The sequence below is a fragment of the Pseudorca crassidens genome, chromosome 7, assembly GCF_039906515.1.
Source record: "Pseudorca crassidens isolate mPseCra1 chromosome 7, mPseCra1.hap1, whole genome shotgun sequence".
NCBI lineage: Eukaryota > Metazoa > Chordata > Mammalia > Artiodactyla > Delphinidae > Pseudorca > Pseudorca crassidens.
The window spans coordinates 53,900,772-53,925,655 of NC_090302.1; the positions used below are offsets into that span (position 1 = coordinate 53,900,772).

At 34.8% G+C, this 24,884-nt stretch overlaps 1 protein-coding gene across 7 annotated transcripts in view; it reads right to left on the reverse strand.

Moving 5' to 3' along the window:
• The window catches only part of RFX3 (regulatory factor X3), a 289,832-nt gene that overhangs the window by 82,049 nt on the left and 182,899 nt on the right, over positions 1-24,884 (reverse strand). For all 7 annotated transcript variants that reach the window (XM_067744268.1, XM_067744267.1, XM_067744270.1 and 4 more), the window contains one exon: positions 13,330-13,588. In XM_067744268.1, coding sequence (XP_067600369.1) covers positions 13,330-13,588 — 259 coding nt within the window. The remainder of the gene's footprint in view (positions 1-13,329; positions 13,589-24,884) is intronic.

The following is a 24,884-nucleotide window of genomic DNA, read 5'->3' on the forward strand; positions in this document are numbered from 1 at the left end:
ACATATACATATATCCCCATATCCCCTCCCTCTTGAGCCTCCCTCCCATCCTCCCTATCCCACCCCTCTAGCTGGTCGCAAAGCACCAAGCTGATCTCCCTGTGCTATGCGGCTGCTTCCCACTAGCTATCTGTTTTACATCGGGTAGTGTATATATGTCAGTGCTATTCTCTCACTTTGTCCCAGCTTCCCCTTCCCCCTCCCCTCCATGTCCTCCAGTCCATTCTCTACATCTGTGTCTTTATTCCTGTCCTGCCCCTAGGTTCATCAGAACCATTTTTTTTTCTTAGATTCCATATATATGTGTTAACATACGGTATTTGTTTTTCTCCTGACTTACTTCACTTTGTATGACAGACTCTAGGTCCATCCACCTCACTACAAATAACTCAATTTCGTTTCTTTTTATGGCTGAGGAATATTCCATTGCATCCATGTCCCACATCTTCTTTATCCATTCATCTCTCTATGGACACTTAGGTTGCTTCCATGTCCTGGCTACTGTAAATAGTGCTGCAGTGAACATTGTGGTACATGACTCTTTTTGAATTATGGTTTCCTCAGGGTATATGCCCAGTAGGGGGATTGCTGGGTCGTATGGTAGTTCTACTTTTAATTTTTTGAGGAACCTCCATACTGTTCTCCATAATGACTGTATCAATTTACATTCCCACCAACAGTGCAAGAGGGTTCCCTTTTCTGCACACCCTCTTCAGCATTTATTGTTTGTAGATTTTTTGATGATGGCCATTCTAGCAGTGTGAGGTGATACCTCATTGTGGTTTTGATTTGCATTTCTCTAATGATTAGTGATGTTGAGCATTCTTTCATGTGTTTGTTGGCAAACTATGTCTTCTTTGGAGAAATGTCTATTTAGGTCTTCCACCCATTTTTGGATTGGGTTGTTTGTTGATATTGAGCTGCATGAGCTGCTTGTATATTTTGGACATTAAGCCTTTGTCAGTTGCTTCGTTTGCAAATATTTTCTCCCATTCTGAGGGTTGTCTTTTCATCTTGTTTATTGTTTCCTTAAGGCAGCAAATACTTTTAAAGAGAACAATGCAAAAAGAAAAAAAAAGCATTTCCCCATTATTTATAATTCCCCATCGTTATTTATTATTGGTATTTATAGCTCCCCATTGCCTTTTAAGGAAGGAGAATCCTTATCACAGGATGGCCCCTTGTTTAGCAGAGTTAGTATCAGGTTTAAGTGCTCTGCTGAAGGGGTGAGAGATTTGAGGAGACGGGGATCTGGGCACACTGGCGGTGAATGCTCATTGGTAAAATGAATGGACAGACTGGGGGGGACAGGTGGTGCAGAGAGGCTTTGAGGGACTGTGCTCTGGAAAGTGTGATGCTAAACCTCAGCTCTCTCCTCTACAACATCTTCAGTAAAATTGATGCCACTCACAGATACTTCAAGTACAAGTAATCAAGACTGGCTGGAGCCCAGGGTTCATTTAGGGGCAGTTGATGATGTCAAAAAGGTAAACCTCAGTTTCAAATGCAGGGAAATGTGGAGAGGTTCGGAGCCTTTCATAAATTGTTGATATTAATTTTATCATCACCATTATTTACTTTTAACAGAAAGAGTTATTTATTTTTAAGTAACTTTGGAAACAATTATTTTAGAGCTAACCTTATTTCCAACGTCAGGATACATCAATGTTGGGGAATGCCAATCACGCTCAGTAAAAAGGAAGAGGAAGACTGATCTCAAAGTGAGAGGTGCTGAAACTTTTGCATGAGTTGCATGGGGCAAAAAAGAGGATTCCCTGTACATGTGATTTATATACACATTATGCACATCTATTCAATGGCCCAAATAGAATATGATATATGTGGACAATTAGGACTTTGTCTTAATGTAAACATCAGCCAGTCATTCAATTACATGCCAATAAGACAGAAGGAAAAAGAACAATTATATCATCTTATTCATTGTCTTTATAGGTCAAGGCATATTCTCTTGACTCTGAAATGGCTTTTTAATCTTTTTTAAAGACTGAAGGTCAAGATTGATATATTCAACTACCACTATAATTAAAATTGGTCTCATGGTAGAAATTATTTCCTTTCTAGAACTGTTTAAGAAAGTGATTTAAAAATAGAAGTAATACTATAATGCTTTATGATTTATAAAGCTTTTTTACATTAATTCTCATTTGATCTTCACAACTTTGTGAAACAGCAAAGGCAAGCAATATTATCTCCTTTTCACAGATCAGAAAATTGAGGCTCTCTGGGATTGGGGGACTTTCTTGAGATTACATAGGTGTTAACCATGAGATTGGAATCCAAGGTTTATCACTCTGAGGTCAACAGTATTTCCATTTTATACAAATATAACAAGAATATAAATCAAGAGGAAATATCACTGTTTTTAATGAAACTATCTTCTGAGGGGTGGCTTGTAAAATTAAAATTTGCTACATGATTTACTGTTAACAAGATTTACTTTCCAATAGGAAAGGGTTTACATATGATTAATAAGCATTACTTGAAAATGATTTCAAAGTGATCAACTTAAAAAGCAACAAAAACTTTTGAATGGATAGTTAAATTTTACTCATCATAAAAACAGTTATATAATGATTGAATTTTCTTGTTAATACAGGTTGTTCTATTAACCTCACCAGTTAACACTTTCTTAGAGAAACAGCATTTTTGTTTCCTTGTGAAAGAATAGTAAATTCTTTAGAGAAACTCAATGAAGAGAATACACTTAAGACTGGAAATTTCCTTTGGGGTAATTTTTCTCCTGAACTGTAAGACTTGATATTTTGTTTGCATTTGAGATCAAGTAAGACAGAAACAATTTCTACTTGGTGGCTTGTTCAGAAAAAGTATCTGTGACTGCTGACACGAGCATGTGACCAGCGCCCTTATACCTGTTAGAAATGACCACCTCCTGGTGTGTGTGTGTTGGGTGGCGGGGGACTTCTATAGCAAGTACTTCAACCAGAAACACAAAGGAAACAAACCCTTTCACTTTACATGCAGTCTATATAATCACAACCCAGGTTTTTCTCCAAGAGTGGTCCTAGACACTTGTTAGAATTATCTGGGCACTTGTTAGCAATGCAAAACAACAACAACTAAAAACCAAAAAAAAAGAATGGACACTGCATTCTGGTGGCTCATATCTGTATTGCTAATGGTTTGATCTCTTCTTCAATTTGTCCAAAGCAGCGCTTTTCAGAAAGTAAGGTGTAACCCATTAGTAGGTTATGAAATCAATTATCCTGACCAGCATTTTTTAAAAATTAAAGAAATCAAATAGAGTAGAAAATACTCAAATGTCCTGGCACACAGTACAGGTAAGTATTGTTTCCTGGAACTTTGGTTTTAGTCCTCTGTCTATGAATGTATATATGTATATAATAGTCATGTGTGTATATATAGATGTATACTCATGAATGTATGCATATATGTATGTGTATGAGTACTGGGCCACAAAGTAAAGGTATTTCTCATTGTAGATTGTGGCCCTCAAACTTTGAATGCCCTGCACGAAGCAGTTAAATCAGTTCCCTTCTAGTAACTGGATCCCTTCTAAGGATCTACAGGTGTCTCTTGGGCCCACGTGTCCCTGCAATGCAGATAGAAACAGCTCACTGAGGATAAAGCTGTGAATATGATACCGCTCTGTAAGTTGTATATTCAAGTGATATAGAAATCAACATATGAATCTATTACTCCACAGCAATATTAAAAAGAAGCTTAACTCAGATATTCAGGACGGGTTGTTCTTTTAACTCTTAAAAAAGCCCAGAAAACACACCTAGCCAGCTTTGCTTTTCATCTCCTCTTGAATAAAACCTAAGACAAAATCTTAATCTTATACACTAAGCATTTAGAGCAAAGAAGGCTTAGGTCTTGCAAACGCTTAACTACATGAAATATTTTTTACTCACTGATAATTTTATGACATCTAGAGAAAAAAATTTTAATCATTATGCTTTCAGACTGAAGTTTTGGCAATTTCATACCACCTAAAGCTATTTTGAAATATTGATAAGAAAAAAACATATAAAGAAGATACCTGCATGAACTGAATGTGTTCTGAGAACATTTGGTTTAACTAGGTGAACTGAAACCAAGACTGTTGTATCGGGCTTCCACTGATTATTCTGTAAAGCCTACCTCCCTCCACCCTCACCAGGACTTTGTGAAACTGGCATTACTGATGTGTGACAATAAAACTAATTTTGAGATATCAACTGTATAAGCACTCAGGGCTACAATTACCCTTCAGGAATCTGCTGGGTTAGGATTAAGTGATAGGATTTAAGGCCAAGTTGATAGTTTCAAATTTAAGATTTCAAATCTGCCTTTTGCAGATTATTCTGAGTACCAAGAACATTTTCACTTTGTATTTAGTTCATATAATCACTAAAACAGAGGTTTTCTCAAAGTGTAATTCTGGATCAGCATTACCAGAGTCACCAGGTGCTTATAAGAAATGCACATCTTGGGTCCTTCTCCACACTGAATCAAAAGCCTTGGGGGTGGGGTCCAGCCGTGCATTTAATCAATGCTCCACACATAATGTACACTCAAGTTTGAGAACACTGCACTAAAACATAATCAAATTTATTTTCTTTGCCAGGGTTAGACTGCAATTAATACTTCAGGGAGAATAAGTAGGGAGGTAACAGGCATTCCTAAAATGGCCCTTGCTAACTCTGTTTAAAGGGTGGTTTTAAAGTTTATTATATGGATTTTTGCTATTTTCATTCTTTTTCATTCTCTTGCTATCCAATCCTACCCAGCATTTAGACAATTTTGCAGTTTATGTTAGTAACATAATCAGAAGATAAGCACAATTTTCGTGAATCTAAAATTAATCAATTTACAACATATTAACGTTTGTGATTTAAAAAATAATGTGATGAGAAAGAAAATGAAACTAACCACTTAAAAGACGTCTGGGGGCTATTTGTGTATTTCTATTTTTGCCTTGGAGGATTAGGTACCTTTCAGTGATGAAATTAGCTCCATTACTCATATTGTAAACCTTTATATTCATAGAAGCACAGTGGCTGGTCAATAGTGATTGCTCAATAAATGTTTGAGAGAGTGAGTGACTCTAAGTACATGAATATACCAAACATTCACCTTCACCCCAAAATATTGAATAAGAATGGCTCTAGAAATCTTTACTAAATTTAATGCATATTTTCATTCTCTAAACTTTCAACAGTCTAATAAAGAAGAATTTTTTCTGAAACCTAGGATCAAGGTTTAACTTGAATCATGATACCTCATAGACAATCTTTATACTGGGCACATAAAGAAAGGGTTGTTTCAGTTACATGCATTTGGATAGCATGACCAAATAGATACACTTTATAATCATTAAGAGCTTGACTAAGATTTTTTAAAATAATAAATCACTTTTTTTGAATAGAAAATATATTCACATGCCTCCCACCTTTTTTTCCTTCATTCCTTCTTCTAGAGATATCTTTGTACTTACATAAGCATATAGAAATGTATATTTCTATTTAAATGCACACGTGCACCATGTGCACGCATGCGTGCGCATGCGCACACATACACACACACACACACATACATTACTCCTTGCTTTTTCATTTAACAATATATCTGGAGATCTTTCCACATCTATCTATCTATCTACACACATGCAAACACATACACACACTGCCTCACTCTTTTTAATGGCCGTACAAAATTCCACTGAATGAACAAATGCACTAAAATGTATTTAACTATTTATCTGCTGATAGACAATTAGGATTCTTCCAATCTTTTTCTAATACAAATAACTCTACAATGAATACAGTTGTTTATGCAGCATTTCACATATGTAAGAGTATCATCAGTGGATTAAATTCCTAGAAGTACTCTCTGAGTCAGCGGCTATGTGTATTTTCAATCTTTTTTTTTTTTTGGATTTTCAATCTTAATAAAAATTTCCTTATTGCTCTCCAATCCTGTACCAATTTAGTACTATCAACAATGAAACTGCCTGTTTCTTCACACCTTTGCCAAGGTTTACTAACTTTTTAACTTTGCCTGTGTGAGAGATGAAAAATGGTATCTTTGTAGTTTATTTTTCATTTCCTTTTCAGTGAACTGCTTCTTCAAATGCCTTCCTCATTTTGGTCTCTTTTTTTTCTGAAGGATTTCTATGAGTGGTCTATATATTAAACGAATTCATGCTTTGAATATAACATTTCAAAACTTTATGCGAGGTTGTTGTTTCACTGTTGCCTTTTGTTGCTGTGGTTTCTGTCATATGGAATGTTTTTACTTTTATGTAGTTGATCACATCAGCGTATTTTTTTGTAGGATCTGAATTTTACATCATGTTTCCCCACTATAACAGAATAATAATAAAAAAAATTTTCCATCCAAGTGAAATTAATTTTTATATAAGGAGCAATGTATGGAACCAATCTAATTTTCTTTTAAAAATAGTTATCCAGCTGTCCCAAGCATTATTTATCAATAATATCATTTCTCTATTGACAGGCAATGCCACATTTGTCATATGTTGTATTCTTATATGCATTTGGCCTATAGTCTATTACTGGCCTATACTGGTCTATTCATGTGCCTAGACAATTCTGTTTTAATTATTAATTTTATATATGTTTGAACAACTGGTAGGGCTGTTTATGTCCCACACCACGCATCATTATTTTTCTTTTTATACAACTTTCTTCACTATTCTTGCATGTTTATTTATGTAAACAGTATTTCTTATAAAAGAAAAAATCTATTGGTATCTTGATTAGGATCATATCAAAATTTTTAAGTTAATTTAGGGAGATTCAAAATGTTTGATACTGAAACTTCTCTTTCAATTATTCAAGCTTCTTTTTTTGTCCCTTAGGAACTTAAAAAGTTTTATTCAGCAGCTGGATCTTGCACATATATTGTTAGTTTACTGCCTGGCATATTCTGAGTTTATTATAAATGAGATCTTTGCTTACATTATATTCTAGCTACTGTCAATTGTATTTAGAAAAGCTATTGATTTCTTTGTATATTAATTTTGTACTAAGTCACTTTACTAAATTCTCTTATTATTGGTTCTAGTTTTTCATTTGATTCTCTATGATTTTTATCAGGTACACAATCATATCATCTGCGAATTCTGACCTCTTTACCTCCTTCCTAATTTTATATTTCCTTTTCTTGTCTAACTGCATCTTTCCTATAATTTTGAAAGGACAATTAAAAATCACATCTTCCTTTCTCACAAGGCAGATGGGAAAAGTTACTAAAACTTATAGGGGGTAAATTTAAAATAAATGAGTTAAATTATTTTAACTTTCTACAGATAGATTACAAAATCCCTAGCCCATGAAATTTTGGGGCACCAACAGTTATAATTTTTAAAAACCTAGACTTTAAGAGAAAACAATTCCATAGCCAACAAATACAACTGTAGCTATGCATACTGAGAAAGTGGTAACCAAATCACATGCTTTTGGAGGATGTACTCATAAACATGGGAACATGGAGAAACTCCCTTTCATTTGAGAATTGATAATTGGTCATAGGCATCGTTTAGAATTTTCCCTCATTAAAATAAAAGACATGGGCCAGTGGAACAGGCAGTATTAAATTTTATGGGTCTAATACTGACTCACATGTAACTCACAGATGACAGTATATTTTAATTTGCCACCAATACATTTCATATTTTATCTGGATCACCTAGCTTCCATAAATGAAACATTAGTGATTTTTTTCCTTCAAAATCTACAGTAGTTTCAAACTAGTAAATTAACTTGCAATTTGATTTATAAATATAAGGATCAAGTTAAAGTTATACAACAGGTCATCTGGAACATAGTTTACTTCCATATTTATAAGTAGAATTTACAAACATCATTAAACCTTCCTAATCTAGATTTTAGATGGAATAGAATCTAGCCATTTCTGGCATGTTGTAACACACCTGTGGTTCTGAAATGCTGTTTCAGTATGAAATAGCTAAAAATTAGAATAACTCATTGTATTTTGCTTTAGAAGGGAATCCATCAGCTATGCTCAGGAGGAGCTGAAGGCCCCTGTCATTCTGTTTGTCTTAACCTTCTAGTTTATCAAGATTTCTAGGAGTAGAATGTCTTACAGCCTTAGCCATAAAATTACTGCCTCTAGATCTTATCAGCTTCAAGGCTGGAGCAGTGTGAAACTGACTGACAGCTGAATGGAATATAGATGAAGCAATGGAGACTACAAGTCATTCAAAGTCCCATTTTATTAAGTGCTTTGAAAATAAGGTCCCAGAACCTTCAGTCAATTTAGGATTTAGTGCAGAAAGCAGAAGATTCGTGGTACTCTCTCTGAGGAGTTTTATCTGAGAGCTCAGGTTGGCCCAGGGAAAATGGGACACAGGAAAACAGAAAATACTAAGATCATAATGGACATACATACTTCTGCCAAAATAAGTGGAGAAAATAGTTTTGCTTGACTTTCATTTTTAAATCATTCAGGCTAACTGTAAAGCTAAGAAAATTATTTAAAATAGAAATTTATTATTTCTGTAATATGTAATATATAAAATAACTGTGATTTATGCATAACATCACATTTCTAACAAAAAATTTCTTCCAAGCATATCTTTATATATGACAATTAAAGAGAAATTTTTGTCTTATGTGACTATGTTGCTTTTCTATCTCTATATAGCCATAACAAGTAATCCAACATTATTTTAACATTTTTTACCCTTTGGTAAGAAGAATGGGCAGTTCAGCTCCTTCTAATATAGTCATTTCCCCATAAATATAAAGAAGCCCTTCAAGTATTGATATAAAAAAAATCTCTGACACACACCGTTAGGTGGAAAAAAAAGCAAGATTCAGTATTTTTGTTACTATTCGTAAAAAAATTTAAAAATGCTAATGCGAGGGAAAGAGAGACATTCTGCTTGTACATTCAGAGAATATCTCCAGAGTGATACTCAAAGAACTTGATAACTTTGATTGCCTCTAAGGAGAAGAACTGAGGAACAGAAATGAGAGGGACACTGCATTATGTACTTTCTTTTATCTTTTGAATTGTGCTACTTAAGAATGTATAACTAATTCACATAAATAAATTCATAAAAACTTTACATGCAAACCCAAGGATAAAGAAATAAAAGCATCTACAATTATTGAATGAATTCTTAACTTTCTATAAATTATATAAGATAGGCCAAACTTTTACTTATATAGCAGTAGATGGCCATTGAAATTTTCCTCCAAACAATTGAAAAAATTACAGTATTTTTCATTAATCAAAAAAGGTAGAGATATGAACAATATTAGCTTCAACACATTTTCCTTGTGCCCTTTGGTGGGATCTAATTTTAGCAAGAGCCATTTAACATATATAATTACTAAATGTATATACAGAAAAGTAGAAAATTAGCTTTCATATCACAGTCTCAAAAATGATTAATGTAATCTAATTTAGTTAGTTTTCTTATCAAGAAGAAAAACAACTCCATAAATAACCATTTCATTATAAGAATTCAAATGTTATTTTATGGAGGAATGAATAAATTAAATTTCTTATAGCAAATTGCTTATTATTATATAGTCTGGTATAGATAAACTATGTTGTGATAAATACAAAAATATCACTAACTACAATCATAAATTTTTGATTCTCAAATGCAAAATGTGTTCCGGTTCCAAAATTCTAAAATTCTAAAAAAAATATGGTTATATGAAAAATAATGATGAAAAATAAATTAGAGTTTAAAATGAATAAAGACACATAAGGAACACTATGGAGATGTATTTAGAAGGACGATCAAGGCATAATGAGTTCAGATATGACTGTAGTCAACTCTTCTACCTTAATGTCCATGTTCTCCTGAAATGTTAACAATAAATAGATCCCTAGCATTAATTTAACGAAATGTAAAATGTTTATTTACTCAAATAGTAACTTAGCTGAAGTCATACCCAGTGATTTTCCAATAAAAAATGTTACATAATCTTTTTGAAAATTCTTATTTAATACTATCAGCAGGAAATGCCTTTTAAATGTGTATAAGTTTATACTTATATTTAAATAAATAAAAAAATATATACATACATACATATTTAATAATTTATACATGGACTCCATTGACCAAATAAAAGAGCACAGTAAAAGGAGAAAAAGTATTTTGACCAAATCTGAATATTGGTAGCTTGTACCATAATATATTCATCAAATAAAATGTAATATGTTACCATAATAATCTTTTGAAAACTTCTGAAATTTCTATGTACCTTGAAAACTGAAACATTTTACAATGCATAGCAAAAATGAAATACTAAAACATGTTTATGTAAAATATTTTTTCACTTAAGGTTATAAAACTAAAGTAAATCATATGCTCAAATAAAAATTCTCCATTAATGTAAATAAAGATCCTTCTATTATAAGAAAGATGGTTTTATATTGACTATTAGACTAGGTAACAAAATATTTCAAGTGCTGATCATTTATTTTTCTTAGTAGTGGCTTCAATTTCAAATCATCTCTTTTTACTGATTTATCCTGAGAAGTTGGTTTGCACATTGGAGTAAACCTCTTTGTGGCAGAAAATTATTCCTAATAAATTTAAGTGAAAGTATTTCTATATAGACAGAGGTCAAATGTAAGAGACAGCAAAGGCAATTATTCTGGGAACCAGAGCAGGAAACCTTGGTAACCAGAAACCGCGTAAAGGTATTAGGTTTGTGCTGTTCCCGAGCCCTCAAATTTAACTAGTTTCACATCAACTGAATTAACTGACTATACATTCCACTTATTACAGGCTCTTAAGGCACAGCCCAATTGACTACTACTGTCAGGAATTCTGGCAATAGTAGAGGCTACTCCTACCCAGTTAGCTGCATCAGGCATGCTATGGGTGATAGGTTGAACACAGAAGAACAGTCAGAAAAACTGAATTTATATGGCACAGTCTGGCTCAACGTTTGGAAAGAAATGGCTTGCATCTCGACTAACAGGTTCTTAGAGACTGTGCTCATAGACATTCTTTCTATGGTTCTACAGTGAATGAAAAAGATACATGAAAATAAGCAAATCTCCTTTAATGACACGGCACCTACCAAAATATCTAGAGTTTCAGGAGTCTAAACAACTATAATACATGGCACAAATTTTCTAGCATTTGGCAAGAGGAGGATGGGAGGAAATCTTAAATAGGTGTCATAGCACTTAAACTTTGTTAACTTTACTATAGGAACAGATGTGAAACTGTACAGAATCACCACCTCACCGTGAATGAAGCAGATGAAGATCTTCAGCACGATTGAGGGGGGATCTAAATCAAATATAAACTGTGGTAATAAATGTAAGGTAATAATTACTAGCAGATGTATATTTAGATAATATGTATCTATCATACGTCACTATCATGTGCTTTGATGAGAACACCTTATGATTTTTCCATGCAAAAGTTCTCTCTTTATTTAACTTTTAAACTCCTTTTGCTAAAAAGGAAATTTTCTTGTAAAAATGAAAACAAAAACCCATCCTTAACAGAACCTTAAATATTAATGCCTTTTTAAAAGGGTGAATTAATATGTGCAACTGACACTTAGGAATTGATTTTTTAAAAACAGTTTTCCCACTATTCTCAGCTGTTATAAGTCAGTTATTTTGTGTTAATTTACCAATTAATATAATAAAAATTGCACCAAATTTGTGTAATGGATAACTTAAGGAGTCATGTCATTTTTCACACTCTATACAGAAAAACAAACAAAAAAATCAAGCTATAAAATTCATCCTGCTAATGTTTGTACCTATATATACATGACCTGGAATAATCAATTTAGTTAACTCAATGATAGCACTAGTAAATTTAGTAAACCCATATCTAGTTCATGAGGATGTTTAACAGATAGCTAAAATTCAGTGTGAAGGCAAGTATCAGTGCCTGGGGAAGGTGAAGCAGGAGAGGGGTGGGGATGGAGCGCTGGTAAGCCAGCATGAGAGAGGGTATATGAAACGAAAGTGGGAAAGGACTCTTCCTCCCCATTTTTTCCAGTTCTCCTAAGGCCTTGGTAAGTGGCAAGTACTTCCCTTTCCACTGAAAATCACTTTCTGGATGGCCTGTATCAGGAGCATTATACAGTACTGGTACCTAATATACCCCTTTTCCTTTTATGGTAAAGATACAGTTATTTTACATCTAGAACATTTTACCATTTGTTGGTAAATATTATGATTTTAAAGCTGAGAGGATATTAGGAAATCATTTAGTCTAACTAACCCCTTATTTTATTGACAGGGGAACTGAGGTCCAGAGAAGCTATGATTTAGTTTCTAATCTACATAAATATACTGCTGTGACTAAAAGGTTTAGAAATGGTGTATTTAGTGTTATCAAAAGCAAGAGAGAAATGGGCATTAGAAATGCTTCAAAAATACAAAGAAAAAATGACAAAAAAAGAACTCTCCAGTTAGAACGGTTAGTTATCTCTTCTGATGTTACCAGAAAATAGTGAATTAAAAATAAGGGCTTGAAAAAATGGATTAGGGAAAAGATACTAAATGATGAAAGTATGAACACATGCAATCATTACAAACAGAAAAAAGTATATACAAAATACTTACCAAGTACCTATTATATCATGAAGAAAATTCACAAAATGAAAAATGTAAAGCCTCTCATATAGTTATTTTCTACTCAATTTGTTTCTATTTCATTATAAGAACAAACTATATGGTAGGATTATGGAAAAAGGGTACATGCACTTAATTCAAATCCCCAGGCCCCTTTTATATGAAACATCTAGAAAATCAATTCCATTTCTACTTTAGGTAGGTGGTTCTAAATGATTATTCTGCCTATGCTTAGTTGAGGTAAAAATGTAAAGGCCAGGTTACAGAGTTTGAGGATATCAAATTCCGCATAGGTTCTTATTACTATTTCTATTACAGCATTTTAGCACATTAAGATATCTTGTGTCAAAATAAATATATTTATTAAATATTAAAAATTTGAAAACTCAAATATGTGGTTGTGTTCCTAAGATATTATTTGCTCATACCTATGATCAGAGCCAATATAAATGCTTTTCATTGGAATCACCTAGATCAGTGCTCCCCAAAAGTGTCCCTCTGGTAGAATGCAAAATGACTTTACATATGGCATATGGGTAAACATTTTTAATTTTACTATTTAAGTACGGATTTTAACATATATTAGAAAAAATTACACACTAAAACTGCACAGCACATTGTTGCTCCAGCCTAGTGTTTTGGATTTTTTCTCTCTAAAGAGAAAAATGTACGATAGAGGCTATCAAGAACCTAAATTAAACAAATAAAAACTCAAATACTTACTGTCGCTGGGGAAGCCCGAGTGGTATGTGTCACTGAGTGACCAGAATTCTCCATTGAATTGCCAATCAGATAGGTTCCTCCAGAGCTGCTGATGAGTTGTCCTCCCGTGACGCCCATCTGAATCCCACCAGTGCCCACCATACTGTGGGATGAGACCACGGTAGTCACCTGTGCAGAACTCCCTTGAGTATCAAAGTAATTCCCTCCAGTGTTTTGGCTGTACATCTGCGTTTCTGTGTAAGGATAAGTTGTTGTTCGGCTTTAGAAGAAGAAGAAAAAAGAAAGAAATTTATTTATATCATCTTATTCATTTTTTTCTAGTGTGAATATATGTTTAAAATATATCAGCTTAGCCTTTGGAACATGGTGAGTTTTTGTATTTTATATGAAACTTCATTCCCAGAAATAGTTGGGTTTACTTTCCAAACTAAAGGTACTTTTCTTTTTTTTTTTTTTTTTGCGGTATGAGGGCCTCTCACTGTTGTGGCCTCTCCTGTTGCGGAGCACAGGCTCCGGACGCGCAGGCTCAGCGGCCATGGCTCACGGGCCCAGCCATTCCGCGGCACATGGGATCTTCCCGGACCGGGGCACGAACCCATGTCCCCTGCATCAGCAGGCGGACTCTCAACCACTGCGCCACCAGGGAAGCCCAGGTACATTTCTTTATAAGTACCTTAACACTTTTCTGTACTTTAGAGCTTTTGCTTGTATACTGGTGCCTACCTCCAGCATATAAATAAGCTCAGGTCTCTTCCCTCCAAGAAGTCCTGCTGCGTGACTTCTTAAATTTCTTACAAAACTTCCTGCAAATCCCAGTTTTAGGAAAGCTGGGATCCAGAATGACTGGGGGCTGCAAGTCAGCTCCTCACGCTACTTCACACTCCTGGGTGACTTGCAGTAAACCTCAGGTAGCTAGCATGGATCTTTTTCTCGCCACCATAAGGATCTCGAGCAAAGATTTCACTTACCATGGGCCCTAGATCCCTAACTCTTTCTTTTTCTTTTTCTTTACACTCAAGGTTCTCCTTGATGTGATGACTATGCCACCTCATGTCCTCACTTTCCGCTTCCCAACAACTGCAGTCCAGCTTCTGCCCTTAGCCTTTCACTGAAAGTGCTTTTAATAAGGTCACTTGTGAGCACATCTAAATACCAAGCTAAAAGGCTGCTGTCAGTCCTCATCTTTCTTGACCTATCTGCAGTATAATATTGTTGACCACGCCATGTTGCCCTTTCCCTCCTGGTTCTGTTCTGATTAAGCAGCTTGTTCGACTGATTTATTTTTAATATTCAATTGACTATAACTTACATTTTAACATAACTTTTATTTTTACTTGCAAGTAGTATAAGCTCACAAGAAGTTGCAAAAATAGTAAAGAGGTATAAAATACTTTATTTAAAAACTTAAATATCAAATTAAAATTCCCAGTTTTTTGGTCATTCTCTTCAACACCACACTCCAGAGCTAGGCAGTACTGACAATTTGGTGTAGATATTTGCAGACATTTTCTATGTGCAAGGTCTTTCTGTTTTAACCTCTCTTGTTCATTAGTTTCTATGACATATTTTTTTACCTTTTACTTTTTTTAACCACTACGTTTCGAGAGCTTTTGGAGGCTCCATTTTTCTGGCACATTAAATACTGGTAATTTCTGAGGTCTCCATTTTCAGCTCTTATTTTTTTCTCACATTTATTCGGACCATATACCTTTATCATATACTACCTGACCATATACACGCTCATAAGTTGATAGCTCCATTTTCTAGTTATACTTTAAGAGTTTTAAATCTAGGTTTCTTTAACAGCCACCTGGTTATCTCTGTTAGGGAACCCCATGATATATGGGAAGTCTCAAATGTAAAATTGAACATATGCCTAAAAGGGAATTCTTTCTCTCTTGCTCTTTTTCCTATATTCCCCCTCTCAGCAGAGGGCAGCACCACAACCCTCAGCTTTGGAAATTATTGCTGACTTTCCATGCTCAGATTGACATCAGTCACTAAATCCTACTAATTTTACCTTCTAAATAATTCTCCAATTCTCCTTTCCATTCTTGTACTCACTTGCCTTAACTCATAATGTTCTCCATTATAACTGCCTTCTAATTAGTTTTCCTTCCTCTATTCGGGCTCTCTTCCAATCTATCTTCACTTTGCTGCCAGGAGAATTTTTCTAAAATGCAAATATGAAAATAAAGCTTTTCATAAAAACCTTTCCATGATTCTCTCTTGCCTTTGGAAGTAATTCACAACCCTTGACCTGCCTTATAAGAACCATCAGAGCCGATGCCTGCATGATCTCTGGACTTGATACCAGTCATGTCTTCAAGTGCTTTCTTCACTTACACCACACTGACCTTTTTGCTGGTCCCTGTAATGTGCCATCTTCTCTTGCCTCCCTGCTATATCTCATGCTTTCCTCTGTCTAGAAGGCGTTTACATTTTTCTTCAGCTCTCTTCTTTTGTCTAAATCACCCTTAAACTCTCAGTTCAAGCATCACCTTATCTCAGAATTACTTTTCCGGACCCTTTGCCCTCTGTGGCCACTCCTCACAGGCCTGTTATGTTTTGTTCTCTGTACTTTCCTAACACCTGTGCATACCTGAAATACAGCTCTCCATATACTGTTACTTTCCTCATGTATTCATACTCCCATGAAATTATGTTTTATTCCCGTATGTACCCTCAACACTTAACACAGTTGCAGCTACACAGTGGGCACACTAACCAACAAATAGAATATGATTCTGTTTGAAAGTACATTTGACATAATGGTGACTTCTGTAAATTTCTAAAACATAAATCCTTCTTTTGTTTTGTTAAACCAAACAAATTGGTTAGCACAATTGAGAAATTGTGCTAAACTATTCCAAGATTGTTCTGTATTATTTAAAACAGGTCATTTTAACCCATTACAAATTAATTTGTAATGTAATTGCTAACGTAAATTTTAGTAAAATAATTAGAGTGCTCCAAAACTATTCCACACTGGGTAAAGTTACTGCTTTCCAGGAAGAGCCACCACAGATCGATGTACAAATTTTAGTTTGGGGTGGTGACAGAAGCAACTCCATAGAGAACATTTTTTTATAGATAGAAAAATGCCATTTAAAATACACAGTTCTTCTCATTATTGTTGTATTTCCCAGCTGGATACCTCATTTATGTATTTCTTTCATTATATATTTATTTAGTAAAATAAAACAGCCATGTTGATTTCAAATTTAGATGAAAAGAAAAGTGAGGTCATTTTAATTTATGTCTGCTAAATATGATAATGATCCTATTTAGCTGTTTTTAAAATAACACAATCTGATGTTAGTATTTAAGTATAACCAAGTAAGGTGTACACATAGATATAGGGCAATAAATACTTTGACAGGTGCAGGAAATGGCGTCAGCTTTCCTTTCCATAGACCAAACAAAATGCTTAAGCATGCTCCACAGTAGTAAGTTGATTTTATAAATAAATCATGTAATAATGGCTATTAATAGCTAATAGTTACTGATCATTTACTACATAACAGGCACCATTTTATGTACTTTTCAGGAATTAACTCATTTAATCTTCATTACAACTTTCTGAGATGGGTACTGTTATAATTTCTATTTCCACAGACAAGGTGAATACTTGAAGTTTGGATAGGTTAAATAGCTTTATCCAAATCACACAGCTGGTAAAAAATAGATTTGGAATCTGCACTTAGCCCATGCTCCCAACCATTCTGTCACATAAAAAGAACTTAACTTTTTACGTATGTCAATGGTATGTGTGAATGACTACTGAGGAACAGTCCCAAAAGCTGGTATAGGGAACATATGGACTTTCTGTTGCTATTTGGGAGTTCCTTACACCTTAGTTAACTGTTTACTAACACCCCACTACTCTCCTCTCTTACTCAGAATGGAAGCTGCAGAAGATGTACTTGCAATGGTAAAGAAATGGAGATGGAAAAGGCGAGACTATTTTGAAGGATACTTACCATTGCACACTTAGATTTCAGAAGTTCTATGATCATGGAAGTTGCAACTCTAAGAGAAACATTCCACGGGGTTTAAATCACTCCATCTTTGGGGTATGACTCCTTTATATAATTAGTCCTCAGTGAACAACAGTAATGTAAACAAATGTATCACAGATATATAAAATCTGTATCTATAGCCCTCAAGTCAGCATAAAAATATGGCAGCAAAGAGCTTTGATTTTCATACTTCCCCCTAGCTGGAGATGATTCATTAGCTAAAAAATGAGCAAAGAACAGGATAAGAGTGAAAGTCACTAAAGAGTATGCCTAATCCATAAATTATGCTCATTACTCAATCATAACCCATGGGACGGAGGAGAAGGCTTGAATAAACACACACTGGGGTAAACACTGGTAATTTCTAGGGGAAAAAAGACACAATTATATTAGGAAATGAAGTGTCACAAATTGTTGCTGAATTTGTCTCTGACATTAACACACTTGCAGTGGGGAAGAGAGGAGACTTTTAAACACTGGATTGGGTAATAGAGGCAGACCATAATATCCTTAGTCATTGTTCTTCAAGGGTAAGAAGATAAGTATTAACGCATTTGTTGGAGGCCTGTCTGGAGCCAGAGTCAGAGTCAGGCACAGATAATTCCTAAACATCTTTTCAGTTCTAAATGTTCTAAGCTCCTGAGTAAATACTGGAGAGATTTTGTTTTTTAAAAAAAGGCACCACCAACAAAAACAAACCCTTCTTTCTTTCTAGGTACTAGAAATAATAACTCTTTAATTCTGATACCTAGGATCAACTTGTCTTTCATACTGCTAGAATGAATACATATGAGATATTGCTTGCACACTATTTCCCCAGAAATTTCCAAGACATACATTTGAGAAAAGTACTCAATTTTTGGCATATCAGATTGAAAGCAGCTAACTATTTCCACACTGTACACTACTGAAACAGCTAAATTCCCAAGCAATTCTGTGCACAGTTGAAAGATGCTGCTGTGTTCTTTTTGTTTGTTCTTTACTGATTGCCTCAGACCGTTATGAAAATAATGTGTCACATTATTCTATAGCAGAAGAGAAATCTTTCCATTGTTCTGCATATGTATCCAGTAATGAATGTAAACACATAGATATGTGCATACTTGCTGACAGACGCTTCTTCATAGCTGACTCTATTATCAGGTTCTATGTAAATGTCAGGACTCTGATCCATTGAATTCAGTAAATTAGTGCTGTCTGCATCCTATCATGCCTTAGCATATACCTTGACTAAGCATGACCCTGAATATTCCCTGCTTGCTTATTCGCTAGGATGATTATGTATGTCAATTTATTTTAGTTACAACCAATTTTTCTGTTTTCTTTATCTTCAGGTGTCTTATCCACAAGTCCAGAGGTATAATATCTCTAAATTATGTGTTTTGTATTTTACCTAGGTCTTGAATATCCTCTCACCAATAAGCTAGTCAACTGCAAAATCAAGCAATGGTATGAAAATGGCAAATTAAGAAAATAAAATACCTTGCAAATTTCACACCATAAAATTTATTATGAAGATAGAATATAGTAATGTTGATCATTATAATATCTTACATTGGTACAATGTTTTATTGCTTTCAGGCTATTCTGTACACAAAATATTTACTAAGCATGTATTCTGGCACCTGGAAAAAAGGAACATGACCTCTACAGTCATAAGGGCTGCATAACATAAGGGGCAGGTGGTCAAAAATAAGAAAGGAAATAAGATCATTAGACATTTTCTTAAACCTATGAAAGAGAAAAATAGAATATTAAAGTGTGCACATTAGATCAACTAGTCAAGGAACGTTACCTCTGAAGAAGAGATATTTAGGTTGAAACTGAAGGATAAAAAGAAGTCAGTCCTATGGAAAACAGGAAGAAAAATATATCAGGAAGATATAGTGTGGCATGTGCAAAAGCCATGACACAGGAAAGATCCTGGTATTTAGGAAGGAACTAGAAGTCTAGAATGGTTGGTTAAAATGAATGAGGACATTAGAAACAATGAGGTTTAAAAAGTAGATAAAAACTAAACATGTAAGTAGTGTAAACAAATTTTTTAAACTGTGGGTCATGATCCACAATTTAATGGGTCACACATACTAGCATTAAAAAAAGAAAGAGACTATAGTAGACCAGACAACATCAGAACGTATCACACCTAGTAAGGATAAGAATTATCTTGAGAAACTTTGTTTCTGTCATATGCATATATGGTGTGTGTGTGCATGTGTATATTTATCTGAGTATAAAAATGTACATCTAATTTTTTCAATGTGGATGGTTGTTTAAAAAGCTTAAAGACATCATTATGGACTATGGCAAGAAGTTTGGATGTTATTTTAAGCTGGGATAGGAGTTTAAGGAAGCTAAGGTACAGGGAGGTAAGGGAATGTTCCAGACAGAGAAACAACCTAAAGGAAGGCCTGAGGTCAGAGAGGTAACAGGAAACCATGAGGAAAGGGAGTAGCAAACAGGGCACAATGCTACAGATAAGCCATGTAAGATGATTCTGAAACATGTTCATTAGATATAATGAGAGGAGGTAATCTTATTGTAAGGTGTTTCCATGTAGTGCTAGCAAATATATGTCTGATTGGACTAGACTGAGGATATAAGTAACTAAAGGCAGCCACAATGAATCAGTTTTAAATATTTTCAAAAAGTTTGGGAGCTAGGAGAATTTGGGAACTGGGAGAACTGTTGTTAGAGATAGCGGCAGCAATGGCCAACAGCATTTGAGATGATTGTGGTCGTGTGGTGTCCTTATTGGACAACTTCTGGGGTGTGTTTTTGCCTTTGGTCTGGCTGCTGTCTAACAATGCTTGTACCTGTCTTTTTTCAGCTTGATTCTTCAGACTTCCTAGAAATTCTGAGTCACAAATATCTTTCAATAAATTCACTGTTTTGCTTAAATAAGCCAGACTTGGTTTCTGCTGCTTGAAACCAAGAACTCTTAAAAGAGTTTTTCATTGTGAAGTTTTTATGGGAGTCACCAAAGCCCTGCAGAGAAGTAGCTAGATTATTTGGAATCTTCAACAAATTGCAGTCTTGTGGTATGTAATATCTGGTTGTCTAACATGCACTACTTTTTTGAGTTTTGACATAGATCATTTCTTGAATGCTCTAAGTCAGACTGAAGGCAGAAGGTACATCAGAGTGGTGACATGTCCATTTTGTGCAAGACACCAAAGGGGAAAACAGTAATTCAGAAAGGAATTCAAGTGACGTAACATAAGAGACTATTACCTAAGAATCAAAAACAATAAATTAAATATAAAGTAATAAAATACTAGAATCACTAATGAAATACTTGATTTAAATTCAGAAGACATACTTATTTCTGCTAATTTCAACTGCTAAAATAGGTAAAAAATAAAAGCATTTATCGAGTTGTTGCCACAACAGCTACAGAGGAAATGCAAGAATGAATTATTAAAATGCAATAATAATCCTTGCAATAACTAATTGAGCTTTTTCATTCATATGTAGTATTTTTAATATTATATATGTTGATAATGTACAGAGTACTGAAATCATAACTTTAAATTATCATTACATAAAGACATTTGGACATTTACACTTTACTGTGTATTTCAATTCTTCATTCGTATATTGTAAAGTAGTGGTTCTCACACTTTAGTGCACGTCAGAACACCTGAAGGGTTTGTTAAAACACAGATTGCTAGGCTCCATTCCCCGAATTCCTGATTCAGTAGAACAGGGCTAGGGAACCAAAACTGGCATTTCTAACAAGGTTGGCGTTTCTCAGATGAGGTACGTGCTGCTGATCTGAGGAACACACTTAGAGAACCACTGTACTACAGGATAATAAAAATGTGAAGACCAACTTTCACAGGAGTAAGGAAAAAAAGTGCTATTTCACAACTATTAGTGCTTTTAGTTTATTTGAGTTTTTTAAAAAGTCAAAGTCCACAGTTATAAAAGAAGTTTTATATTCTGTGGCAGTTATCCATGAAAGCATTACCAAAATTTCTGTTCACTGCTATAATGGTTTTTGAAGCATACCAAAAAGGTGCACATAATAAGTACATATAGAGGTCATCTGCCCTGACAACAGAAGTCAGGGAAGTAGATATAGACTTAAATCAACTTTGGCAGGAATGACATCATAAAAGATTTTGATCCAGAGTTACTGGTCTAAATTTACAAATAAGAAAAACTAGGCTGGATCATATGGTAGTTCTATTTTTAATTTTTTGAAGCACTTCCATACTGTTTTTCATAATGCCTGTACTAACTTACATTCCCACCAATCGTGCACAAGGGTTTCTTTTTCTCCACATTCTCTCCAACACTTACTTCTTATTCAGCCATTTGCAACAACATGGATGAACCTTGAGGGCATTATGCTAAGTGAAGTAAGTCAGACAGAGAAAGACAAGTATTGTATGATATCACTTATATGTGGAATATTAAAAATCAAACTCATTGGTGAAGCAAGTCAGAAAGAGAAAAACAAATATCGTTTATTAACGCATATATGTGGAATCTAGAAAAATGGTACAGATGAACCTATTTGCAGGGCAGGAACAGAGACGCAGATGTAGAGAATGAACATGTGGACACGGGGGCGGAGGGTCGTGGGGGGTGGGATGAATTGAGAAATTGGGGTTGACATAAATACACTACCATGTGTAAAACAGATAGCTAGTGGGAACCTGCTGTATAGTGCAGGGAGCTCAGCTTGGTGCTCTGTGGTGACCTAGAGGGGTGGAATGGGGGTGGGGGGGTGGGAGGGAGGTCCAAGAGGGAGGGGATATATGTATACATACAGCTGATTCACTTCGTTGCACAGCAGAAACTAACACAACATTGTAAAGCAACTATACTCCAATTTTAAAAAAATCAAATTAATTGAAACAGAGAGCAGAATGGCGCAGGGGCTGGGAGGTGGGAGAAATGGGGAGATATTGGTCAAAGGGTAAAAACTTTGGGTTACAAGATGAATAAGTTCTGGGGATCTAATGTACAGCTTAGTGACTATAGTTAATAATACTGTATTGTATACTTGAAAAAAAAAGAAAAGAAGAACTGAGCAACCATATACATACACATAAGCTCAAAAAAATTGTACTAGAATAAAAAAGCTGAAAAAAAAGGTATGTTAATACTATGTTAGCAGCATCTCAATTCAGTTCCATTCATTTCTCCTTGTATATTTAAAACTACCAAGTAATCTGCTCCTGTGTCTCACCTGTCATCAAATGCTATTCTTTATTCAATTCATTCAACACATACAGATTGAGCACCTATCATATAAGACTGTTGTAGGTATGAGAGAGAGAATGGGGAGCAAACAAACAAGGTACTGGGCCCACATGACAGTTACATTCTAGTGGGGAAAAGACAGATATTAGATAAGTTAAAAGTAGATAGTGGAGAATGACAGATAGTCATAAGTGTTGTGGAAGAAATGTCTCTGTTAGAAACAATAAGGAAACTTAGGGCACAAAAAAACTGTTCGGCCAATAATAAGACTGAGGAGGATCCAATAACAGAGGAAGAAAACAGAAGAATATAAAGTCAAAGAAGACAAAGAATCAAGGATAGAGTGGCTGACTAGTTGATTGCTAGAGATTTACAAAAGTTAATCTAGAAGAATGTCTATTAGATTTAACAAATGGAGGTCTTCAATGACTTTGATAACAGCAATTTCATTGTAATGTGGAGAAAAAAGCCAGCTTGGAAGAGAGTGAAGAATATGAGGTTAATCCTAAGAGGATTCACTGCAAAGGAACAGAGAAACCAGGTACTTGTTAGAGATGGATATGTTATCAAGTGGGACTTTCAAAAATGGATAAACGCAGCTAAAGCATGTGTGTATGTTGTTGAGGCCAACCCAGGTGCTAAGTCCAGGCAAACAGGTGGTATGCCCCATACCCAAAGTTAGGCACACTGCTGGACTCGGGCAGTTTGGGACCTCAGAGCATTCCCTGGAGGCGAGTCTATTCGTCTGACTCCTTCTGAGGGCCAGACTAAGATTTGTTGGATTTGTCCCCTCCAAAACCTTCTGGCCATTACAAAGCTCAACCCTTGTGAACCAGCCTTCAACTCCATATAGCTGGGGGATCTCCTCTGTATAGCTGGGGGATCTACAAGACTGTAGTCTCTTGTGAAGCACAATACAGTGTTTCCCAACCTTTTCCAATGCATACTCCCAAACAAAGAGTTCTCACTCTAGCTTCCAAATATTTGTTCAAGCAGAGATTTTTATAAGTTTAACTTCTTTTGCAGTTAGTTTTATAAGAGTAACTATACTAAAAGTGAATATGTTTTTTCAGACAATACAAATAACCCCATTTCCTGCTCTCATTAAACCCTCCCCATCCTGAACCTGACCTGGTTAGTAATCAATGCTTTTAACTATTAATCCCCATTTCACAAATTAGGAAATCTAGGTGCAAATGTGTTATTTGCCTGATGTTATACTGTAGTCAGTAGGAGAAATGATACTTGAACTTGGGTCTCTAGTGTTCATTTAAGAAAATAATACAGGTTGGTTCTAAACCTAAAAAGGCACATGTGGATTTCCTTTATTTTTACCTTTAAAAAAAAAAAAAGGAGGGAGGAGGAGAGGAAGAGAAAATTTAAAGGTCTAAACTTTTCCAAGTGTTATCATACAGAATTATTCTGGACACTATGCTACTGGATATGAAAATATCACAGAGCAATTGCCCTTAATGTGCATCAATTAATTCTACGAATGAGAAATATTAAAAAGGAATACAGCCAGGGCAGTCAAATAATAGCGTTTTCTTCTGGAAGCTGTTTAACTATAATATTCGATGTTGAAAAATTAGTAAATATGGACTTTTCTATATATTTTATGAATATCCAAAGAACATCCTATATTCACAAAATAAATTTAACTATAAAAGTATAAGATGGGATTAAAAAAACATACAATGATTCATACGAACAACACTCCTAGTCTTAAAGAGTCATCAGTCATAAAAAACCCCACGAGTTTATTATCTACAATAAGATATACAATAATACAATAGCATAATGTATAAAATTTACTAAAAATTTTTCTTGTGATTGGCCAACTTCCCCCCAAACCTCCAAATAACTCATGATCAAAAGACCTCTACCTACAGATCACTGGAAAGGAACATGTGTTGAAGGTCAAAAAATATGAACTCTAAATACTAGCTAACTAGAGGTACAAATTATTGCACCTCTCTGGGCCTCAGTTTACCCACCTGTAAAGTGGAAAGATTAGAATAAATGATCTCCATGACCTTCACAACTCTGATATTCTGAGAAGCCATATTTGAAAGCCTTCCATTACTCTAGGAGGCAGATTGAAAAACATCTTGCTGTGATTTATGTCAGAGTGTTCTGCCTATGTTTTCCGCTAAGAGTTTTACAGTATCCAGGTTTACATTTAGGTCTTTAATTCATTTTGAGTTTATTTTTGTGCACGGTGTCAGGGAGTGATCTAATTTCATTCTTTTACATGTAGCTGTCCAGTTTTCCCAGCACCACTTGTTGAAGAGACTCTCTTTTCTCCATTGTATA